This window comes from Pipistrellus kuhlii, unplaced genomic scaffold (assembly GCF_014108245.1).
Source record: "Pipistrellus kuhlii isolate mPipKuh1 unplaced genomic scaffold, mPipKuh1.p scaffold_m20_p_14, whole genome shotgun sequence".
NCBI classification, from domain to species: domain Eukaryota; kingdom Metazoa; phylum Chordata; class Mammalia; order Chiroptera; family Vespertilionidae; genus Pipistrellus; species Pipistrellus kuhlii.
This window is the reverse complement of record NW_023425449.1, coordinates 9,015,576-9,033,648: the sequence shown is the minus strand read 5'-3', so window position 1 is coordinate 9,033,648 and position 18,073 is coordinate 9,015,576. Positions and strand designations below refer to the sequence as shown.

General features: G+C 36.6%; 1 protein-coding gene across 3 annotated transcripts; it reads left to right on the top strand.

The window, feature by feature from the left end:
* Positions 1–24: 24 nt before the first annotated feature.
* Positions 25–17,862, top strand: DCAF13 (DDB1 and CUL4 associated factor 13). 3 transcript variants are annotated; one of them, XM_045581343.1, is made up of 11 exons: positions 25–195; positions 3,213–3,412; positions 3,984–4,091; positions 6,238–6,327; positions 7,433–7,588; positions 9,981–10,058; positions 11,712–11,794; positions 13,509–13,673; positions 14,694–14,829; positions 15,955–16,112; positions 17,006–17,862. In XM_045581343.1, the coding sequence occupies exons 1-11, from the start codon at positions 126–128 to the stop codon at positions 17,019–17,021; spliced, it is 1,260 nt and encodes a 419-aa protein (XP_045437299.1). In that variant the 5' UTR covers positions 25–125; the 3' UTR covers positions 17,022–17,862. The 3 variants fall into 3 exon arrangements, with proteins under 3 accessions (XP_045437299.1, XP_036292535.1, XP_036292536.1); XM_036436642.2 differs by having other exon boundaries at positions 28–195; positions 15,955–16,118; positions 16,951–17,862; XM_036436643.2 differs by lacking the exon at positions 3,213–3,412 and having other exon boundaries at positions 33–195; positions 15,955–16,118; positions 16,951–17,862.
* Positions 17,863–18,073: the final 211 nt, after the last annotated feature.

The window sequence follows — 18,073 nt, the reverse complement described above, 5'->3', positions numbered from 1 at the left end:
CTAGAGTCACATGACAGGAAGTCCGCCTGGAAGAAGCGGAAGTAGCATGTGCTCGGGGAGGGGGCAGTTCCCGGAACCCGGAAGGAGGGAAAGGCTCGTGGACTGGGCGAGCCCGGGCTGCCAAGATGAAGGTGAAGATGCTGAGCCGGAACCCGGACAACTATGTCCGCGAAACCAAGTTGGACTTGCAGAGAGGTGAGGCGGGTTAGCAGGGAGCCCCGCGGCCCAGGTCTGGCCTCTCGCTTCCACGGAGGAGGGCTGGCGCGTGGGACCCCGGCGCGGGGGCGGTCTCTCTCTCCCCGCCCCGCTTTCGCCAAAAGGTGAACTTCTTACAGATCGGGCCGTGGGACTGGGCAGCAGAGAACTCTCTCGAAGTCCTTTTTCAAAGAACGTGGTCTGTGGGTGTGCGGAAGTTAGCTACCTGAAGGGTGCTCCGCTCCGCTCCTCTCCTCCCCGGCCCCCCTCCCCTCCAGGGCTGCTCCAACATGGTGCTCAGGTTCCAGTTGTTAATGAAAAGTGCAACCTGAAGGAGCCACAGTCGTGGATGGAAGGGGTTTAACGATTACACTGTCTTCTTCAAACCTGACTGCTGCTCTAACTTCTGGACACTTTGTTACTTAAAATTGCCTACGTCCGGGAAGAGATAGACACAGGTGAAACAAAGCCATCAGTTTCGTCTTATGAACAACTCCTGGAATTGGAAATGGTTAATGAAATGAATGAGTTTTATTTATCCGTCCTGGGCTCTTACCCCATTAACGTGCTGACTGCTTATGAATTATATTATTGCTCATGATATCCTAAATGGCAAGGAACCAACCAAATGTCAACTGACTGTTATAAGTGAAGATACTAAGTTCAAAGGCCTTAAGGCAAAAATGAACTCAGGGGTCATGTTATCAGAGTTTGAGCAAGGGAAAAGGGTTGGAAAATGAGACTGGAACAATGTTTCGTTATTTCGATTGAGTAATGAAATAGAGGCTATCGGTATACATATGGGCATTGCTAAGAAGGAAATGTCTGTTCACAAGCTGCTTACAGGTTAAGGAACAAGACAGGAATTTTTCTGGTATGCATTGGGTTATGTCACTTGGATTTGACATCCTCTCTATTTCTTGAACCCGGTTTCATCGTCCTCTCTAGCTTTGCCTTTCTCAAAAGTGGCTTGTGCTAGTGTTCACTCTTGCCAGTCTGAGTGCATTTTAGGCATCTTAATCCAGGAATGAGTGAATGAGTGGCTGGTCATGGGATCTGTGTTAAGAGGTGATTAGTTATCTGATCTTGTTAAAGTTCTTACTTATCGATATTTTCTACTAGAGGCCTGGTGCATGAAATTTGTGCACTGGGTGGAGGGAATACCTCGGCCTGGCCGGTGCACAATGGGGGGGGCAGAGAGGGACACAGGAGGTTGGCCAGTTGGGGAGAGACTGTGGGAGAGCTCCAGGATGTGTCCCATCTCATTCTGTCCCTATTGGCTGGACCCCAGCAGCAAGCTAACCTAGCTGTCAGAGCATCTGCCTCCTGGTGGTCCATGCACGTCATAGCAACTAGTTGACCAGTCGACTGTCTGCCCTCTGGTGGTCAGTGCTCATCAGAAGGAGTGCCTGAGTGGCCTTAGCATATCATTAGCATATTATGCTTTGATTGGTTGAACAGACTACCAGACGCTTAGCAAATTGGGCTTTTATTATATAGGATATATCTTCCTATTTTTTTTTAATACTTTATGATGGAAGTGGTTAAGCAAAATGGAAACATAAATGTATTAGAGCTCTGTAAAACATAAGGAAGACGTTTGTTACCTCTCTTTATCCTTTCATTCTTGTTTAACCTATTGCAAATTTTGTGCAATATCTATGTCCTTATTTGAGTATTTTTATTCATTGACCTGGAGTGGGCATCAGAGATTTTCGTATTTTTAAAACTTCGATGTATTCTGATACAGTTGGTTAAAATACAGACGTCTGAGAAAAACTTAATATATGCCATGTGTTTGTTAGTTATATGGCAGATGTTCCGTATATATTTATTAACTATTGTTGACTGAATGTGTGAATTTAGAGTTGGGAATGATTGTAGTGATTTGAAACATTTGACCCATGCACCAAAAAGTTCATTTCCTGGTCAGGGCACACAACCACATTGCAGGTTTGATCCCTGGTGTGGTCACATGTGGGAGGCAACTGATTGATGTTTCTCACATCTCTCTCTCTTTCTCTCTGTCTCCCTTTCCTTCACCTCCTCCCTTCCTCCCTCAGCTTCCCCCTCCCAAAGACACATTCACTTTTAGACACTGAGGGTTTGTTTCGCATGTAGGCTTCAAATGCTTTCCTAAGCATGATTATTAACTGAAACAGCCTGCTTGGCAGCATAGCATAATAGTTAAGAACATTGATTCTGGAGCCAAACTTCCTTGGTTTGAATTCTGACTCCATCACTTCACTGGCAACTTACCTCTCTGTGCCTCAGTTTCTCTGTCTGTGAAGTGGGAAATAGTAATAGAACTTAAGCCATAGTGCAGTGTTTCTCAAAGTGTGGTACTGGGAGTTTGGTGGGAATATGCACTGCACTGTGCTTAGCTGCGCCTAATCCTACGTTCTCATGGGTACGAGGGGTACTCAGCGTTACGAAAATTATAGAAGGGGTACACATCTGTCAAGAGTTTGGGAAACACTGCCATAGTGTGTTGTGGAGATTAAATGAGTTAATATAAGGTATTTGCAACAGTCCCTGACATATGGCAGACATGGAAAGTGCTCAATAAATCGCTATAACCATAATCACAACAGTGAATGCCTGACACTACATGATTACCACTAGAGATTACTCATGTTCCCTGCCCCACAAGTTGCTTAGCGTTCAGTCGGGCAAACATTTATGTTGTGCTTGTTTTATGCATATAAGTGAGGAGTACAGGTGAAGGATGTCGTGGAAAACTGGTAGTAGGACATATAAAAGGGAAAACTGTGTGTGTGTGTGTGTGTGTGTGTGTAGTGTAATTATTTTGCAAAATATATGCATCCCATGATCTTCTGGCAATTTTGGAAAGGTTTCTGGACAGATCTTCCACTGTTGTATTCTTCACAGCGCCAGGCATAGAACAGTGTCCCTGACAATGGCTTTTTGCATCACAAATGGAACGATTAGCTGAGGGAGACCGCGGACATATTAAATGTGATTTGTTTTACTAAGAGGAGTCATTCTTATTTCAGTTCCAAGAAACTATGATCCTACCTTACATCCTTTTGAGGTCCCGCGAGAATACGTAAGAGCTTTAAATGCTACCAAACTGGAACGGGTATTTGCAAAACCATTCCTTGCTTCTCTGGATGGTCACCGAGACGGAGTCAATTGCTTGGCAAAGCATCCAAAGAGCCTGGGCACTGTCCTTTCTGGAGCGTGTGATGGAGAGGCAAGTGTCCCTCTCACGTCAATATTTTAAGCTAAAAATAATGTTATACATTTCTTCCTGTAGTTTTGAGTTACCGTGAGTTTTCATTGGTTTTATTTCATTTTTATATATTTTGTTTTCTTTTCATTCTCAAGAATGAATTAGTAATTTCAGTCATTTTTTTTTAATCTAAACCCAAGAAATTAAAAATGTAGTAGGTTAAGGCTTAATTTCATAGTAAACGATGAAACATGTTTATAATAAAGGTATTTCAGTGTGAGTTTTATTAATAACAGGATGTTATTAATGACTCAACACTTATTTTCCATTCTGGTAAAGAAAGCTTGGAAACACTTAAAACTGGAATCAACGTAGTATTTAGCAGATGGAATGTTCAGCCTGTCCATGTACTTATCCTTATTTATTGCATTATTACAATCCAGAGGATTTTGTTTTTAGCTGTCTGATAGAGTGATTCATAGCTTTTTTTCAGTGTTGAATTTAATTTATCTTTTCTTGGAAAATTGTCCTGTGCCTGAACATTTTATTAAAATTGCAATTTATTGAAATTTCCTGATGTACTTTATCATAGGTCAGAATTTGGAACTTGACCAAACGAAACTGTATCCGTACAATACAGGCACATGAAGGTTTTGTACGAGGAATATGTACTCGTTTTTGTGGCAGTTCTTTTTTTACTGTAAGTATAATACAATTGCGTTATTAACTCTTTTCGATGTGTATAAGACTGATCTAATTGAGTATTTTCTAAGTTCATGTATTTCTTCCAAGGCTCTTTTGGAGTTTCACAATGCAAAATAACTTACTAAAACCTTGAAAAATACTACTTTTCTTTATGTAATGCAGCCTTCCCAAAGCTTTTGATTTTTTAATAAATTACTTAATATAATAGTGAACTAATTTCCTATAGGACAGCGTTTTTCAACCGCTGTTCCGCGGCACACTAGTGTGCCGCGAGATGTTGCCTGGTGTGCCGTAGGTGCAGACAAGACAAGAATTTTATAATTTTTCACTATTTTGTTTACTTAATATTTCATAATAAAGTAATTATAAAATACTTTCTTTGTGTTTATTTGATTCCTATTCAAGAGAATTACTTTATATATAGTCAATATAGGCACAGAGTTAAATTTTTTAACATTTTCTAATGGTGGTGTGCCTCGTGATTTTTTTCATGAAACAAGTGTGCCTTTGCCCAAAAAAGGTTGAAAAACACTGCTATAGGACACTGAGAAGTAGGATTAATGCAAAGTGAGACTAGAAAGGTAGTATTTTATTCTGGAGGATTTTCAGTGCTAGGGATGAGTAAGTTGTATTGTGTCAGTCAAAAAGCATTAAAGAAATAAATCATTGTGAGTGCCTTGGGTGGGGCCTGGATGAGGCTGGTTGACCTATTTGGAAATGTCTTTTGTGTGAAATGTATCATTGGGCATGTGGTGGTATTATTGATATGAGAAAATGCTAAGTAACTGATTTACTATCTGAAAAGGGATTTACTATGGGGGGGGGGGAAGGGAGGGAGGAAGAGACTGAACATAAACTGCACCTATGGATGAGGACAATGGGGGATGGGGAGGGGGCGGAGAGTGGGATGGGAACCTGGTGGAGGGGGGAAGAAATGAGGAACCTTTGTAACAATTTGAACAATAAAGATTGATTTAAATAAATAAAAAAAAAAGAAATACCTAGCATAAACTTTACCATTGTAACCATTTTAAGTGTACATTTCAGTGGCCTTCAGAATCTCACATCACTGTGCAGTAATCACCACAACCCATTTCCAGAATTTTTTCACTCAAACCAGGTCATATTATGCATTTAGTTTTATAACTTGTTTCACCTAATATCTTGGACATTATCTGCCACACACCCAAGGCTAAGTTACCTTAGTTTCTTGTCTTGGTTTAGGCTAAGGTGCCACCATTTCTACTATCAATCCTTCTTTACCATCTGTATATCTATAAGCATAATGATAAAGCAAATGATGACTTAACTAATATTATGAAAATAGTTTGACCTAGTGGATCTCTGAAAAATTCTCAGGATCCTTCAGTAGTCTGTAGTCCAGTTTGAAAACATCATCGCAATAGTTTCTGGAGTTTTGTGTCAGCCATAGAAGAACTTTATTCATGCCAAGATTACAAAAATGTCTTCTCAAGATTTTTATATGTTTTCATTTTTCACATTTAAAAGTATTTGGGGGGGAAAAAAAAGTATTTGGAATTTGCCCAGCAATGTGGCTAGCGGTTGAGTGTCGACCCATGAACCAGAAGTCATCGGATTGATTCCTGGTCAGGGCATATGCCCAGGTTGTGGGCTGGAGGCAGCCGATACATGTTTCTCTCTCATTGATGTTTCTCTCTCTCTCCCTTCCTTCCTCTCTAAAAATAAATAAAAACATAATTTAAAATTAACATATAATAAATAAAGGACGTGGAATTTTCTTTGTATATCAGGCATCAGATTAGTTCAAATTTTTAAACGGTCACCCTGATATCTAATATCATTTTATTAGAATCTATTTTTCTCTCTTATTTTGCAATGCCATCCTATTGCAATATTGTTCAATGTTGCAATTATATGTGACCTAATTTTGTTCCTACTCATGCTTTTTTATTTCTACTTTATGTGCTATTTGTGTTTGTTACAAATCTTTCTTTAGTATAACAAGGTGAGATATAAATGCATCAGTAATCACAATAGTGTCCAAACATCGTATGTGTTCTATTTAAAGCTGGAGATGTTTATAGTTTGATGTATATGTGGGCAAGTTTAAAAGTTATAAATGTTCATTATCATCACCATAAAATAATAAATATTTTTAGGTTGGTGATGACAAAACTGTGAAGCAGTGGAAAATGGAGGGACCAGGCATTGGAGAAGAGGAAGAGCCGTTGCATACAATATTAGGAAAGGTACAAAAATAAGTTGACCCCATTCTTTGTCTATTAAAATTCTTCCTTTTTCAAATTACTTCATAATTTTAAATTCCAAAAAAGATGTAAGTAAGAAACCAAAGACTTTAGGCTGTAATAAGTAACGTTATTTGAAGCCAATATCTAATGCAGTTAAAGAGCATGAACAGTTCTTCAGTGTTCATTGTAGCACACTGAGAGAGGAGTGGGGCCTAAGCTGGCAGGTGGACATCCCCCGAGGGTCCTGGACTGGGAGAGGGCGCAGGCCGGGCTGAGGGACTAACCTTCCCCCCACTCCTGCCCCTTAGTGCACAACTGTCGTGCACTGGGCCTCTAGTTGTTAGCGATGCCTGAAACAAAATTGGTTTCCTAGAGGCTTTTCCTCTTGAAATTCCAAAAGATTTTTGAAGTATTTAGTCTTACTCCTACCCCTGTGATATGGTCAATTAATTCTAAAATTGTGGGCAAGTGTGTAAGCCTTGCTTTCACGAATAGAAAATAATGAGAAATCTGCAGATGCTGCTAAGAGTTCTTAAAAGCTTAAAGTATTGGCTAAATATTTCCCTCTAATTTGCTTTCAAACAGTTTTTGCCATAAGACACAATTTAATGTGGACCTGAGTAGATTAATCTCATATTTTAAGTAGATAATATCAAATTTATGAGGTATTGCTTTTAACAATATTAGTACCCACCCTCACTGATTTCATTTTTCTCTCTAAATTTTAATCTGGTTATTGGTATCTGTGTTTCTGTCCTAGGAGTCAGTACTTTATGTAGAATGAAGATTTTTAGAAGTTACTTTTGTATTTTATTATTTCCTTCAATACCCAATGATGATTTTAAAATACCCAATGCTTCAGTGGTATGTTTTCAAACTTAACTAAATGCATCTCATGTTAACTTTTTTCTTTATTCCCAGAATGTGTGATAAAGACACATCACTCCTTATGTACTGTTTTCTCCTTTAAATAAGGGCCTCAAAAAAGTTTCTTTGTGAACAGGGATTTTTCTGGAGTAAAAAAAAAAAAAGAGGTTAGATAAATATATTTTAAAAATTATTCTGTAGTCACGACCTACCTGTAACAATCTCTTTGCTTTTAAAGACAGTGTACACAGGAATTGACCATCATTGGAAAGAAGGAATTTTTGCCACATGTGGACAGCAAGTAGACATTTGGGATGAACAGAAAACCAGTCCTATATGTTCAATGACCTGGGGATATGACAGTATCAGTAGTGTTAAATTTAACCCAATTGAGGTAATGTTTCTTTTTTAAAATATTTTTTGCTTATTGTTTCTTTATTAATAATTTCAGCTCTGTTGTAGGAAACATGTAATATAATATTTTTCTGGCTTGGATTATATTTCTGGCATTTGGTCACTTTTCCAGATTATATCTATGTTGGGACACCTTTGATTAGATCTCAACATACTCGCCTGCAGTTTTGTCCCAGATAACAGTGTTTAGCATCGCTAGAGGAGGGTGTGTGCATGGGGTTCAAATTCAAGCAAGTGCTGTACTGTGACAATTCAGTTTTCTTAGACCTGCAGCACTCATCTACCACAGACTACATCATCGTGCCTTTAGGAAAATGTTAATTATTTTATTTTATTATTTTATATTATATTTAATTTAATTTTATTGTTTTGTTTTGTGGTTAGACAATCATATCTTTTAGAGTGGTCCCCTGATATTTCAAGTAATACCCCCTTCCCCCCCAGCCAGTGCATAGCTATTACAAAATATGTACACTCTCAGAGACCCACTATTGGCAAAAGGCGGGTAGAAAGGCCATGTCAGAATAGCAAGGAATAGAAATTGTTTGAGACGCTGCCTTGTGATGTGAGCTTGGCCGTGTGGCACTGCTGAGAAGTCAGTTAGAGACCCTCTCCCTGCCCCAGGACGTACCTACTGCCAACGTGCCTCGGCACCTGCCTTTGACCTTGTGCCACCCAGAGTTTTTCCCTATAGTGTGTATTTTTAAAATAAGATTATTTATATATCTTCCGGTGTACTTCACAGATTTGTTGTCAATGTAAAATGTGATAACGTATGTGAATATTTTTGAGAGGTGCTATCCAAGTTTCAGATGATGATGTTATTACTTTTTTTTTTTTTTTTTTTTTTAAAGGAACAGATAGGTATTGGTTGTCTGAGGGAAGATCTTTTGCTTCTGTGTTTTGGTGAACATCGGTGTCAGAAGAACTGATGGGCACTTCTAAAATTATAATTATTAGACATGACCTACGACCACGGCCATGTTTTTCAAATTTGTCTCTGTAACACTGTTCGACTGTGTGGGTTTTTTTTGTGTTTTTGGTTTTTTTTTTAATCTCATGAACTGACCTAGTGGTAAAAGCAGATGATGTGCCTGCCTCTTATCCTGTATTAAACTTAATGGAAAGGGCATGTTGCTGTGAACAAATGGAGTGTATTTGTCTTCTCCAGTTACTAACAAATTCTTAGTTAAAATATTGAAGCCTAGAATTCTACTAAAGCCAAAAGTTTATACTAAGCATTACCCCGTTTTACAGTGTGAAAGTTAGTATTCAGTCCGGGTAGAATTTCTGCTCAGCTCAGATCAAATTCTTCATATTTACCAGTGAACCTGGTCAGACGTTGAGATGACATAAGAAGACACCCAGCAAAGTTGAGAGGAGTCACTAACCAGGAGAAAGCCTCAGAGAGGGAGTGATTTAAAAGGAGTGCTTTGGAGGTCATGATGTGTTTAATTTGAACTTTGTACACACATGCAGTAGGAGCTGGCCCTGCAGATATTTAGTAACTAAGTCCTGTTCTTCACACTTGCTCTGTGAAGCAATTAGTAGGCAGAAGCCAGGAGTGCTTAGTGTCAGGAAGCCTGAGTGAGGGGGAATGGTGCTTCAAAGGGTGGGGTCAAGGCTCCGTTGGTAGCTAAAGGGCTTATTTTCACCAAATGCCAAGGGTTGTGTAAGTACCTTGCACATTTATAACGGACTTAAAAGTGAATATTTGAAACACCGTGAAACAGTTAAACCAAGGATAGGCCTAATTTATACAGAGAGCTAATATACCCGAGGACATGTTTAACTACTAATAAAGTAATAATTTATATAATTAGAAAATAGTGTCATGCAACTATTAACTCTTAAAATGACACTGCTTAATGCTGCAATTACAGTGACATTGACATATTTCCACATTGAAGTGTTTATTGGTATAACTCTCTGAAAAGCGATTAGTCATAAATTTTTTAATGCTTTTTTTTAGGTTTTTTTTTTTAATTTCTTTTAATGCTTTTTGATTCAGTAATACCTCTACTGAAATTTTATCCTTAGAAAAGCTAAGTGCCATTTATAATACTGAAAAATAGAAACAGGTCTAAGTTGAATCATGGATAAGTAAAATATCTTCTGTTATAAAACAGAATACAGAATTATCGGTATGTTATCACTGGCATCTAAAATGTATACATGGATTTTTACAGTGAAAATATTTAAGTTGCTGAGATTATGAGTGATTCATCATATCCTCTTAAAAATGGACTTTGATGTTTTAACTTTGTATCCCAAACATAAACATTAAGTGTAATTGAATGGTTTGTTCACTGAATGGACATGGTTTGCTGCCAGCTTGGGTTTTAACTGGTGACTGTTGTCCTTATTTTTAGACATTTCTCTTGGGAAGTTGTGCTTCTGACAGGAATATAGTACTATATGATATGAGGCAAGCTACTCCTCTGAAAAAGGTAAGTTTCAGCTTGTCTTCGGCTTTACACAATTGTTAATGCGTTCCTTGGTAAATTGACAAAATTAGGAGCAAATGTTTCTTCAATGTTAAAAAAAAAAATTCTTTCTCATTGAGATGTTATTAGAACCCAAAGTGGCATTCTCTCGGCTCCCTGTTACTTTTTAGAGACTCTTATTTCCTGTAGGGACTGAAACCTAGTTGTCTGTGTCTTCCATAGTACCAATAAATTTTAGGCATCTAGTTATACTTATTAAATTGAAAGTTCTTTAACTGAAAGTATTGCATCTCTTTATTTCAGGCCCCTTGATTACCATATGACACATGCAGTATTTTATTTCAGAATGTTTTATAACGAATTTACATAATCAGCTTTATTTGTTTAGTTGCAGGCTGACAGGTACTAGTTTGGCATTTTATTTAGGCAAACATTATCCTGTTCAAGGTGACAGATTTCCCAACGGTGCTAAGCACTAGTGGTCATTCCAGGAGTTAGGTACGAAAGCTAATAGAACCTCAGGCTAACTCGAAAGGGGGAGAAATATTGTCAGTAAAGAGAAGAGTGCCAATATAAGAATTGTGAGCATAGCCGAAACTGGTTTGGCTCAATGGATAGAGCGTCGGCCTGCGGACTGAAAGGTCCCAGGTTCAATTCCAGTCAAGGGCATGTACCTTGGTTGTGGGCTCATCCCCAGTAGGGGATGTGCAAGAGGCAGCTGATCGATGACTCTCTCATCGACGTTTCTGGCTCTCTATCTCTCTCCCTTCCTCTCTGTAAAAAAATCAATAAAATATATTTTTTAAAAATTTTGTGAGCATATAGGAAAGGATAGACATCATTGATGTACCTTGAGTGCATTGTTATAGTCCACAGGTAGAAGAAATGCTTTTAATATTTTTGTTTTTCTCAGTCATTTTTATAACATGTAATAAATGTCAAAATATCAAAAGTAGAGTATATTCATCGACGTTTGAACTTGATAAGTGTGTAACCTTTCCAAAGTACTTCTTTAATCATTTCACTCATTAGTGTCATGTAGAGGGAAGATCCTACATGAACTTAGTTTTTAGATTTTAAACAGTAACTTAATCTGTGCTGCTTCTGTAATTTGGTGATATTAATATCAACATAGCACATTGGTGAGAATAAAACATGATACTTTAAGCAGTTAGCAGAAGGCTAACTTAAAGTACTAGTTAAATAACTAGTTAGTTTCTGCCCCCTCTGCCCTTGTATTCTCAATGTTTGGATGGTGTTCCATTACTTTTAGGTTTAAGACAAGAGCTGTAGCCTGGCTTTCAAAACTGTCCAAAATCTGGTCCAAGCTCTGTAATATACTCTTCTTCACAGGTTACTTTTAATCATGTCTCATTTTCGTGATTAAAATGTAAGTTATTTGAGGTTAAGAGACTATTAAACGTTTGTATATTTTTTCAATATTTACAACTTTGCCTGTGTGTTCATGAAGCAATTACTGGTTGATTTCTTTTTCTATTGAACCAAGTTGAGTACCTACATAATAGGTATTTATTAATTAAGGTAAATATTTGCTTAAATTAATGAAAAAAGGGGAAGGAGGTGAAATCGGGACAGACATGTACTGGTATTCATTTTGGAGGGAATTGATTTCATAGTTTCTGCTTCCTTTCCCAGGTCATCTTAGATATGAGAACAAATACAATTTGTTGGAACCCAATGGAAGCCTTCATTTTTACTGCAGCGAATGAAGATTACAAGTAAGTTTTCCTTTTTTAAAAACTTACTTATTTCTATCAGAAGTGGCTCATTTGTATGTCTTACTAATAAGATATCTTTTCTACATAGTATTCCTCTATATATGTTAGAAAACTGTCATTTGTTTTGCTAATATATGTATTTATTTACTTATATTTATATTTATATATTTCCCAAACTTCAAGCATTTCACATTGGCTCTCTTATTGTATCTTTGGAGTATCTCTCTAAAGTGGGTAGGACATGTATGTAGTGCTATGCATATGGTAGATTCTGTGTGTGTGTGTGTGTGTGTGTGTGTGTGTGTGTGTGAATGACGAGTTTGCAAGCTCATCATTGGGCTGAACTTTAGATCTGCATTGAAATTCTTTGTTCTTTCCACTAGTTGTGAAAGCTGAGAAGTAGGAATTATTACATGATGTTTCACTGGTACCAACTAAAAACATGTATTTTGACTTTCTGTACTAAAAAGAAGCTCACTTGGACTCTCATTAACTAGCAATACCAAACCAAATTAAGTGAAGCCCTTTTGGCTTTTATTGACATTTTGAAGTTAAATGGCCTAGTTTTAGTTAAAGGCAATGAAAGCATGCCCTGTGGACCCAACTTTATTAAGGTTTCTAAGTGTGTTCTAATTGGCCATTTTGGCAAGATGAGTACAGAATACAGAACTGTGGTATTCTTAGGGCACTGGACCATTGTTACATTATGTCAGTATTTCTTAGTTCTGGTGATGTTTATCTTGATCACTTAGTTAAAGTGGTATCTGCTAGATTTCTCCACTATAAAGTTATTCTTTTTTCATTTTGTAATTAATATATATCTTTGGGGAGATAACTTTGAGGACATAATTGTGTAGCTATCCTATTTCTCCTCAAACTTTTGCTCACTAATCTTAGCATCTTCAAGTGTTTTGATATTAGGAACTTGATCACAGTGCCAATGTGTGACTGTTGTCCATTGTACATACTGACTCATTTGAAGTACTCATTATTCTTTTAGCTAGTCATTAAGAATATTTAAACTTTGACAATCATGGAGTTATTATTTTTACCAGTTTTGCACAGAGTATAGTTTTCTAATTTTAGTACACTCTTTGAAAAGCTGTGCTCACTCATATATATCACTGATTGGAAAATAAATTGGTGCAACTTTGTTATAAATATGTCATCTCAAAAGCCTTAAAAATGTTTATGCCTTTGGACTTAATAATCCTACGTGCAGGAATCAGTCCAGATTTAATTGCAATAATCTCATTTAATCAAAGATTAAGTCTCAAAATTCAAATATTAGAATTTCATTTAAGAATTATTAATAAATGAATTTAAACAAATTATAAATTATTTTAATACAGAGCTTTATTATTATCTCAATTGTATTAAAAGTATACATTTAATTTGCATGGTGGAAAGATTAGAAATATACCGTGCTGACTTTCTTGGATAGAATTAAAGGTGAGTTTTGTACTCTGTACTTCTTTGAAATTTCCACATTTTCTACAGGATATATGTTTATAAGGAAAAAACTATTTAAGTGTATTCTTAAGAAATAATAAAAACTGGTATTTTTTCTGTGCCTTACCTGCTGTGTCAAGAATTGAGCTGTTTATTTAGATGTGCCTTATTTAGCTAGAAGTCTTACTTTCAGTAGTGTCTCTTAGTTCTGCATCTGCAGCTTTATAAAACTTAGTATCAAATAATTAAAATCCTTTTACAGCTTATATACTTTTGATATGCGTGCACTGGACACTCCTGTGATGGTGCACATGGATCACGTGTCTGCGGTGCTGGACGTGGATTACTCTCCTACTGGGAAGGAGTTTGTGTCCGCTAGCTTTGATAAATCCATTCGAATCTTTCCTGTGGACAAAAGTAGGAGCAGGTATGTTGCCACAATAAGCCACCTATTTTTATCTTATTTTTCCTTGTCTTTTTTTTAGAAGTAAACTTATGGTTTATGTACATGTTCATTCAAGAGCTAAAAACCTATCTGTTAAAAACAGTGTAAAAGACTAGTTTTGTGCGTGTACTTCAGGGATACCTTTATAGATGTGAACTCTGTTTGGTTCGGTCATCATGTATATGTTTTCTCTTACTGCGCAGTTTGCTGAGCTTATTTCTTTCTGCTCAAGTAGTCTGCATTTTGAATAATTTTTAATCCAGATGTAGAAAATTTGTTTCTCCAGAATCTGCATCTTTTTATTTTTTCTGACCTTGTCTTTCGCTTTTTAATGCTCCTCTTCACACTTCCCAATATAGTATCTTCTGTGAATTCACTTAGCAGGTTTCACAGCCTTTCCACATAGGTATGATATTTGACAGCTCGGTTTATCAAATTATTCTTACCTCAACTCATGAGACACTTCTATAGCCCTGTCAAGTCAACTCTCACTTCAGTTAATTAAGCTTTTTAAACAATTTGACCAAAACATAAATCAGATATTAAGATCAACATAGCAGATGTGTTCTTTGAATCCACTGCGTTTATTTTATTTTCCTGAAAGATAAAAAATTAAAAGTATGATGATCAAACAGAATTGATTTGGAGGGTGAGTGGAGGCTTTTTAAACAACAATCCAATCCACTTCTTATTATAAAAACATTTTCAGCTTCAGCATATTTTATTTGTGTTATATGCCTTCCATTATTTTGTGAACTTTTCTGGGCATCTAGTTTTACCTAGTTTGTTTATATTTTTCTTATTGCACTGTAACTTCTTGAAGACAGGAAAATTTTTCAATTCCCCAGCACTTAGCATAGAATCTTGTTTGGTTCATATGAATGTGAATTTCTCTTATATTATCTTAGGACTCAAAAATGGTTTTCTGATACTTGCTTGGCAGCGGCTCAAGAAAATCTGTACCAAAATCCTGGGGGTTTTAACTTAATTCCTCTTCTGCAGGGAAGTCTATCACACAAAGAGAATGCAGCATGTCATCTGTGTGAAATGGACTTCTGACAGCAAGTACATCATGTGTGGATCTGATGAGATGAACATTCGTCTGTGGAAAGCTAATGCTTCGGAAAAATTGGGCGTGGTAAGAGAGCTCATTCTCTTTCATTGTCAAGTGAAGCTAACTTCTGATTTAACTGGGTGCCATGTTTTTACGAGAATTTATTTGAAATGCTATAGGTATTTTGATCAACTTGGCATGATGGTAATAAAAAGAAATGCTGTCACTAACACGGACAAGGCTGTATAGAGATTTGCTTTTTTTCATGTCAAAGGCATCTTCTGAGGCCTTTGCCAATTCAGGTGTTTGATAATGTTTGAGCCTTCTTGGTTTTTTGTATTTCCCGTGAGGTAGGGAGAGAAGATTTAGGAACTGGAGGCTTACAACTTAGAACATCTATTTATTCTGATACCTGGCAGATTGAAGGCTGCAGGTCTCTTTGAGGTCTTTTAACATTAAAGACACAGTGAAACACATAACTTTAAAAAAATACAGAAAGCTTTAGACTTTAAAAAAAATTCAATGAAAAATACAACAAATATCATTGGCTAGATACCTCTGGGTTATGGGGTTATGGGTATTTTTGTTTTGTTTTTGATATTTTTCTAAATGTCTCATGTTTTATCTAAGAAACATACAGAGTATTTTTATCAGAAACATATTAAGTTTAAGGAGGAAAGGTTAAGGGCGAGTTATTTTCTGTCTGGCCCTAGTAGGAAAATCACAAGATGATAAGCAATAATTAAAGACAATTCTATTTTAGGTTTGATGATTGCTAAGTATTATACTCTAGATTTCAGTTCATTGTTAAGTGTTCCTCTAAATCTTACCATTCTTAATATTGTTAAACAAAGACTAGTTATCACAGAATCAAACATTTATTCCTTTCTGTTCGGTAGTTTCTACAGGAAAAAAACACCTGCGTGATTAATGTAAGTGGTTCTTTGTATGTCTGGCTCAGGGGTCCACGTAACCCTGACCCCTCAGCACTGCCGTTTTTCACTTGGTGGCCTTTGTCTCCATTGTAGGCAAGCAGCCTAAAAGGAGCTGGTCCTATAACATAACCTTCAATGGCAGTTTGGCTGCATATCACAAAAGTGTAGTTTTGGGGGAAATTTTTGGGTCTCCTCCCCTCCCCCCAAGCTTTGTTATACTGAAGCAAAAACAACACATCATTTATTAAAATATCAAAATGCATTTTTTCCCCAGCTTACATCACGAGAAAAAGCAGCCAAAGATTATAACGAGAAGTTGAAGGAGAAATTTCGATATCATCCTCATATAAAACGTATCGCTCGCCACCGCCATCTACCGAAACCGATCTACAGCCAGATCCAAGAACAGCGCGTCATGAAGGAAGCTCGCCGGCGGAAGTATGTTCTGGGGCCTTTGGCTTTTTCTAATCCCCCCCCCATGAAAAACAGATAGAAACCTGCCTTTCAAGGGACTAGTTCATGTGCATTAGAAATATGCTTTGATTTTTTTTTTCTAATAAAAGGGGGAGCAACAATCATATAAGAGTGTGAGAATTCTAATACCTGTTTTTGAGAATATGTTTAAAGGGCAGACAATGAAAATGACTTTTGTCAAAATAAGAAAATACTTCTGCTCATACTAGACGATGGTTATAAAGAGACAGTGTCTTCAAAAATGATTTCTAATGTGGCTAGAATTAAGAGAGATTGTCTATTTTCAAAGATAAAGAATGCCAAGAACTCACAGTGCACACTTCATAAATAAAAATTTTTTCTAATATGCTTCATCATAACCTCTGGAATCTTAACTTTTTTACTCTGACGCAGAACTAATCACTATTCCCCGGGGAATATTTTTGTCTTTGCAGTTCTTGATATTATGCAAAGTATTATAGAAATTCTAAAATGGAGCTCTTTTTTTTTTTTTAAGTATTAAAAAGATTATTTTTCTGTCTTAGGGTAGATACTGGGCTTGCGTTTAAGTATTTTAACAATTCTGCACATTTTTTAACTTGTAAAGGACACTGATTGGTAATTAAAAAAATAGCAAGTAATTAGGATAACAAAAGTTTATTTTTTAGCTATTTTTTACCTAATCCATGGTCAAAACTTTTCTTTGTCATTAAGTGGTTTTCCAGTGAAAGAAAATGTTTTGTGATTTTTCTGAGAAATTTCTGTGTAAGTTTCTCGTAAACTTGCTTATATTTTATGTGTTTTGTCTTATTTTCAGGGAAGTGAATCGCCTCAAGCACAGCAAGCCTGGGTCCGTGCCGATGGTGTCAGAGAAGAAGAAGCACGTAGTGGCAGTTGTGAAATAATACTTGGTATTCCTGCCAATACTGGCTCATAATTATTTGTTACATTTTGATTTGTAAACTCAACAGATAAAAATACAGTTAACCCTTGAACAACGTGGGTTAGAACTGGCTGGATCCACTTACATGCAGATATTTTTTTTCAATAAACGTACAGTTGTTTCTTCATATTCCCGGGCTGTACATCCCTGCATTCAACCAGCCGTAGATCAAAACGGAATTTTCTACTTGAGATTGGGAATCTGAATGCGGAGAGCTGATCCAGAGTTATCTGTGGACTGCTCAGGGGTTCCGCACCCCACCCCCTGCATTGTTCAAGGGGCCAGCTGGACTAGCTCTAGTACAGCAGATGGTTTGGTTATATTTCTAGAGCTTTACCATCGCTCATTTTAGCGACCCTGAAAAATTACCTGCCCAAGGTGGCCTGGTTGATAAAACTATGCAACATTTGATCCTTGATCTGCTTCCTTATTTCCTGGAAGAATACAGAGTATTTGCAAACTAACTTAATTTTTTTTTCTGTTAGAAATTGCAAATATAAATTTACACTCTGATCTATTATTATAGACATTGTGCATTTAAATTTACATTTAAGACCAAACATCTCCCGTATTACTTTGAATAACTATTGCAACATTTCTTGCTAGGATTTTGCATAACATGTAGAAGAATTATGTCAGTACATTTTTCAATTTAATTTATTTTCTGTACTTTATATTTGGCTTTTTGAAGCTTTCAAGATCAGCCTGCATTTATGTAACTTTCATAAATGATGATAATTATAATTATTGTTAAGTCATAATAATAAAACATCCTTTTTCTCAGAATTGTAACTTTGATCTATTCCTGCTAAATTATTTCTCTTCAGTCTCACTAAGACATCAATAGTTCTGTGTGACATAGGTTGGGTTTTTGTGTTTTTAAACCATCAGCTTAGTAAACTCTTATTATATATATATAATTTTTAGGAATTTTTTAAGTGAAGACATTAAAAAACCCAAAGGGAAAATGTTGTTTAAGGATACATGTATTACTATA

Bases quoted from the DNA above. Each gene is read 5' to 3' on its own strand.
- DCAF13 (XM_036436642.2), top strand. From the start codon at position 126: ATGAAGGTGAAGATGCTGAGCCGGAACCCGGACAACTATGTCCGCGAA. The intron at 10,059-11,711 runs GTAAGTTTCAGC...TTCCTTTCCCAG, and splicing joins AAGCTACTCCTCTGAAAAAG to GTCATCTTAGATATGAGAAC. The intron at 13,674-14,693 runs GTATGTTGCCAC...CCTCTTCTGCAG, and splicing joins GTGGACAAAAGTAGGAGCAG to GGAAGTCTATCACACAAAGA.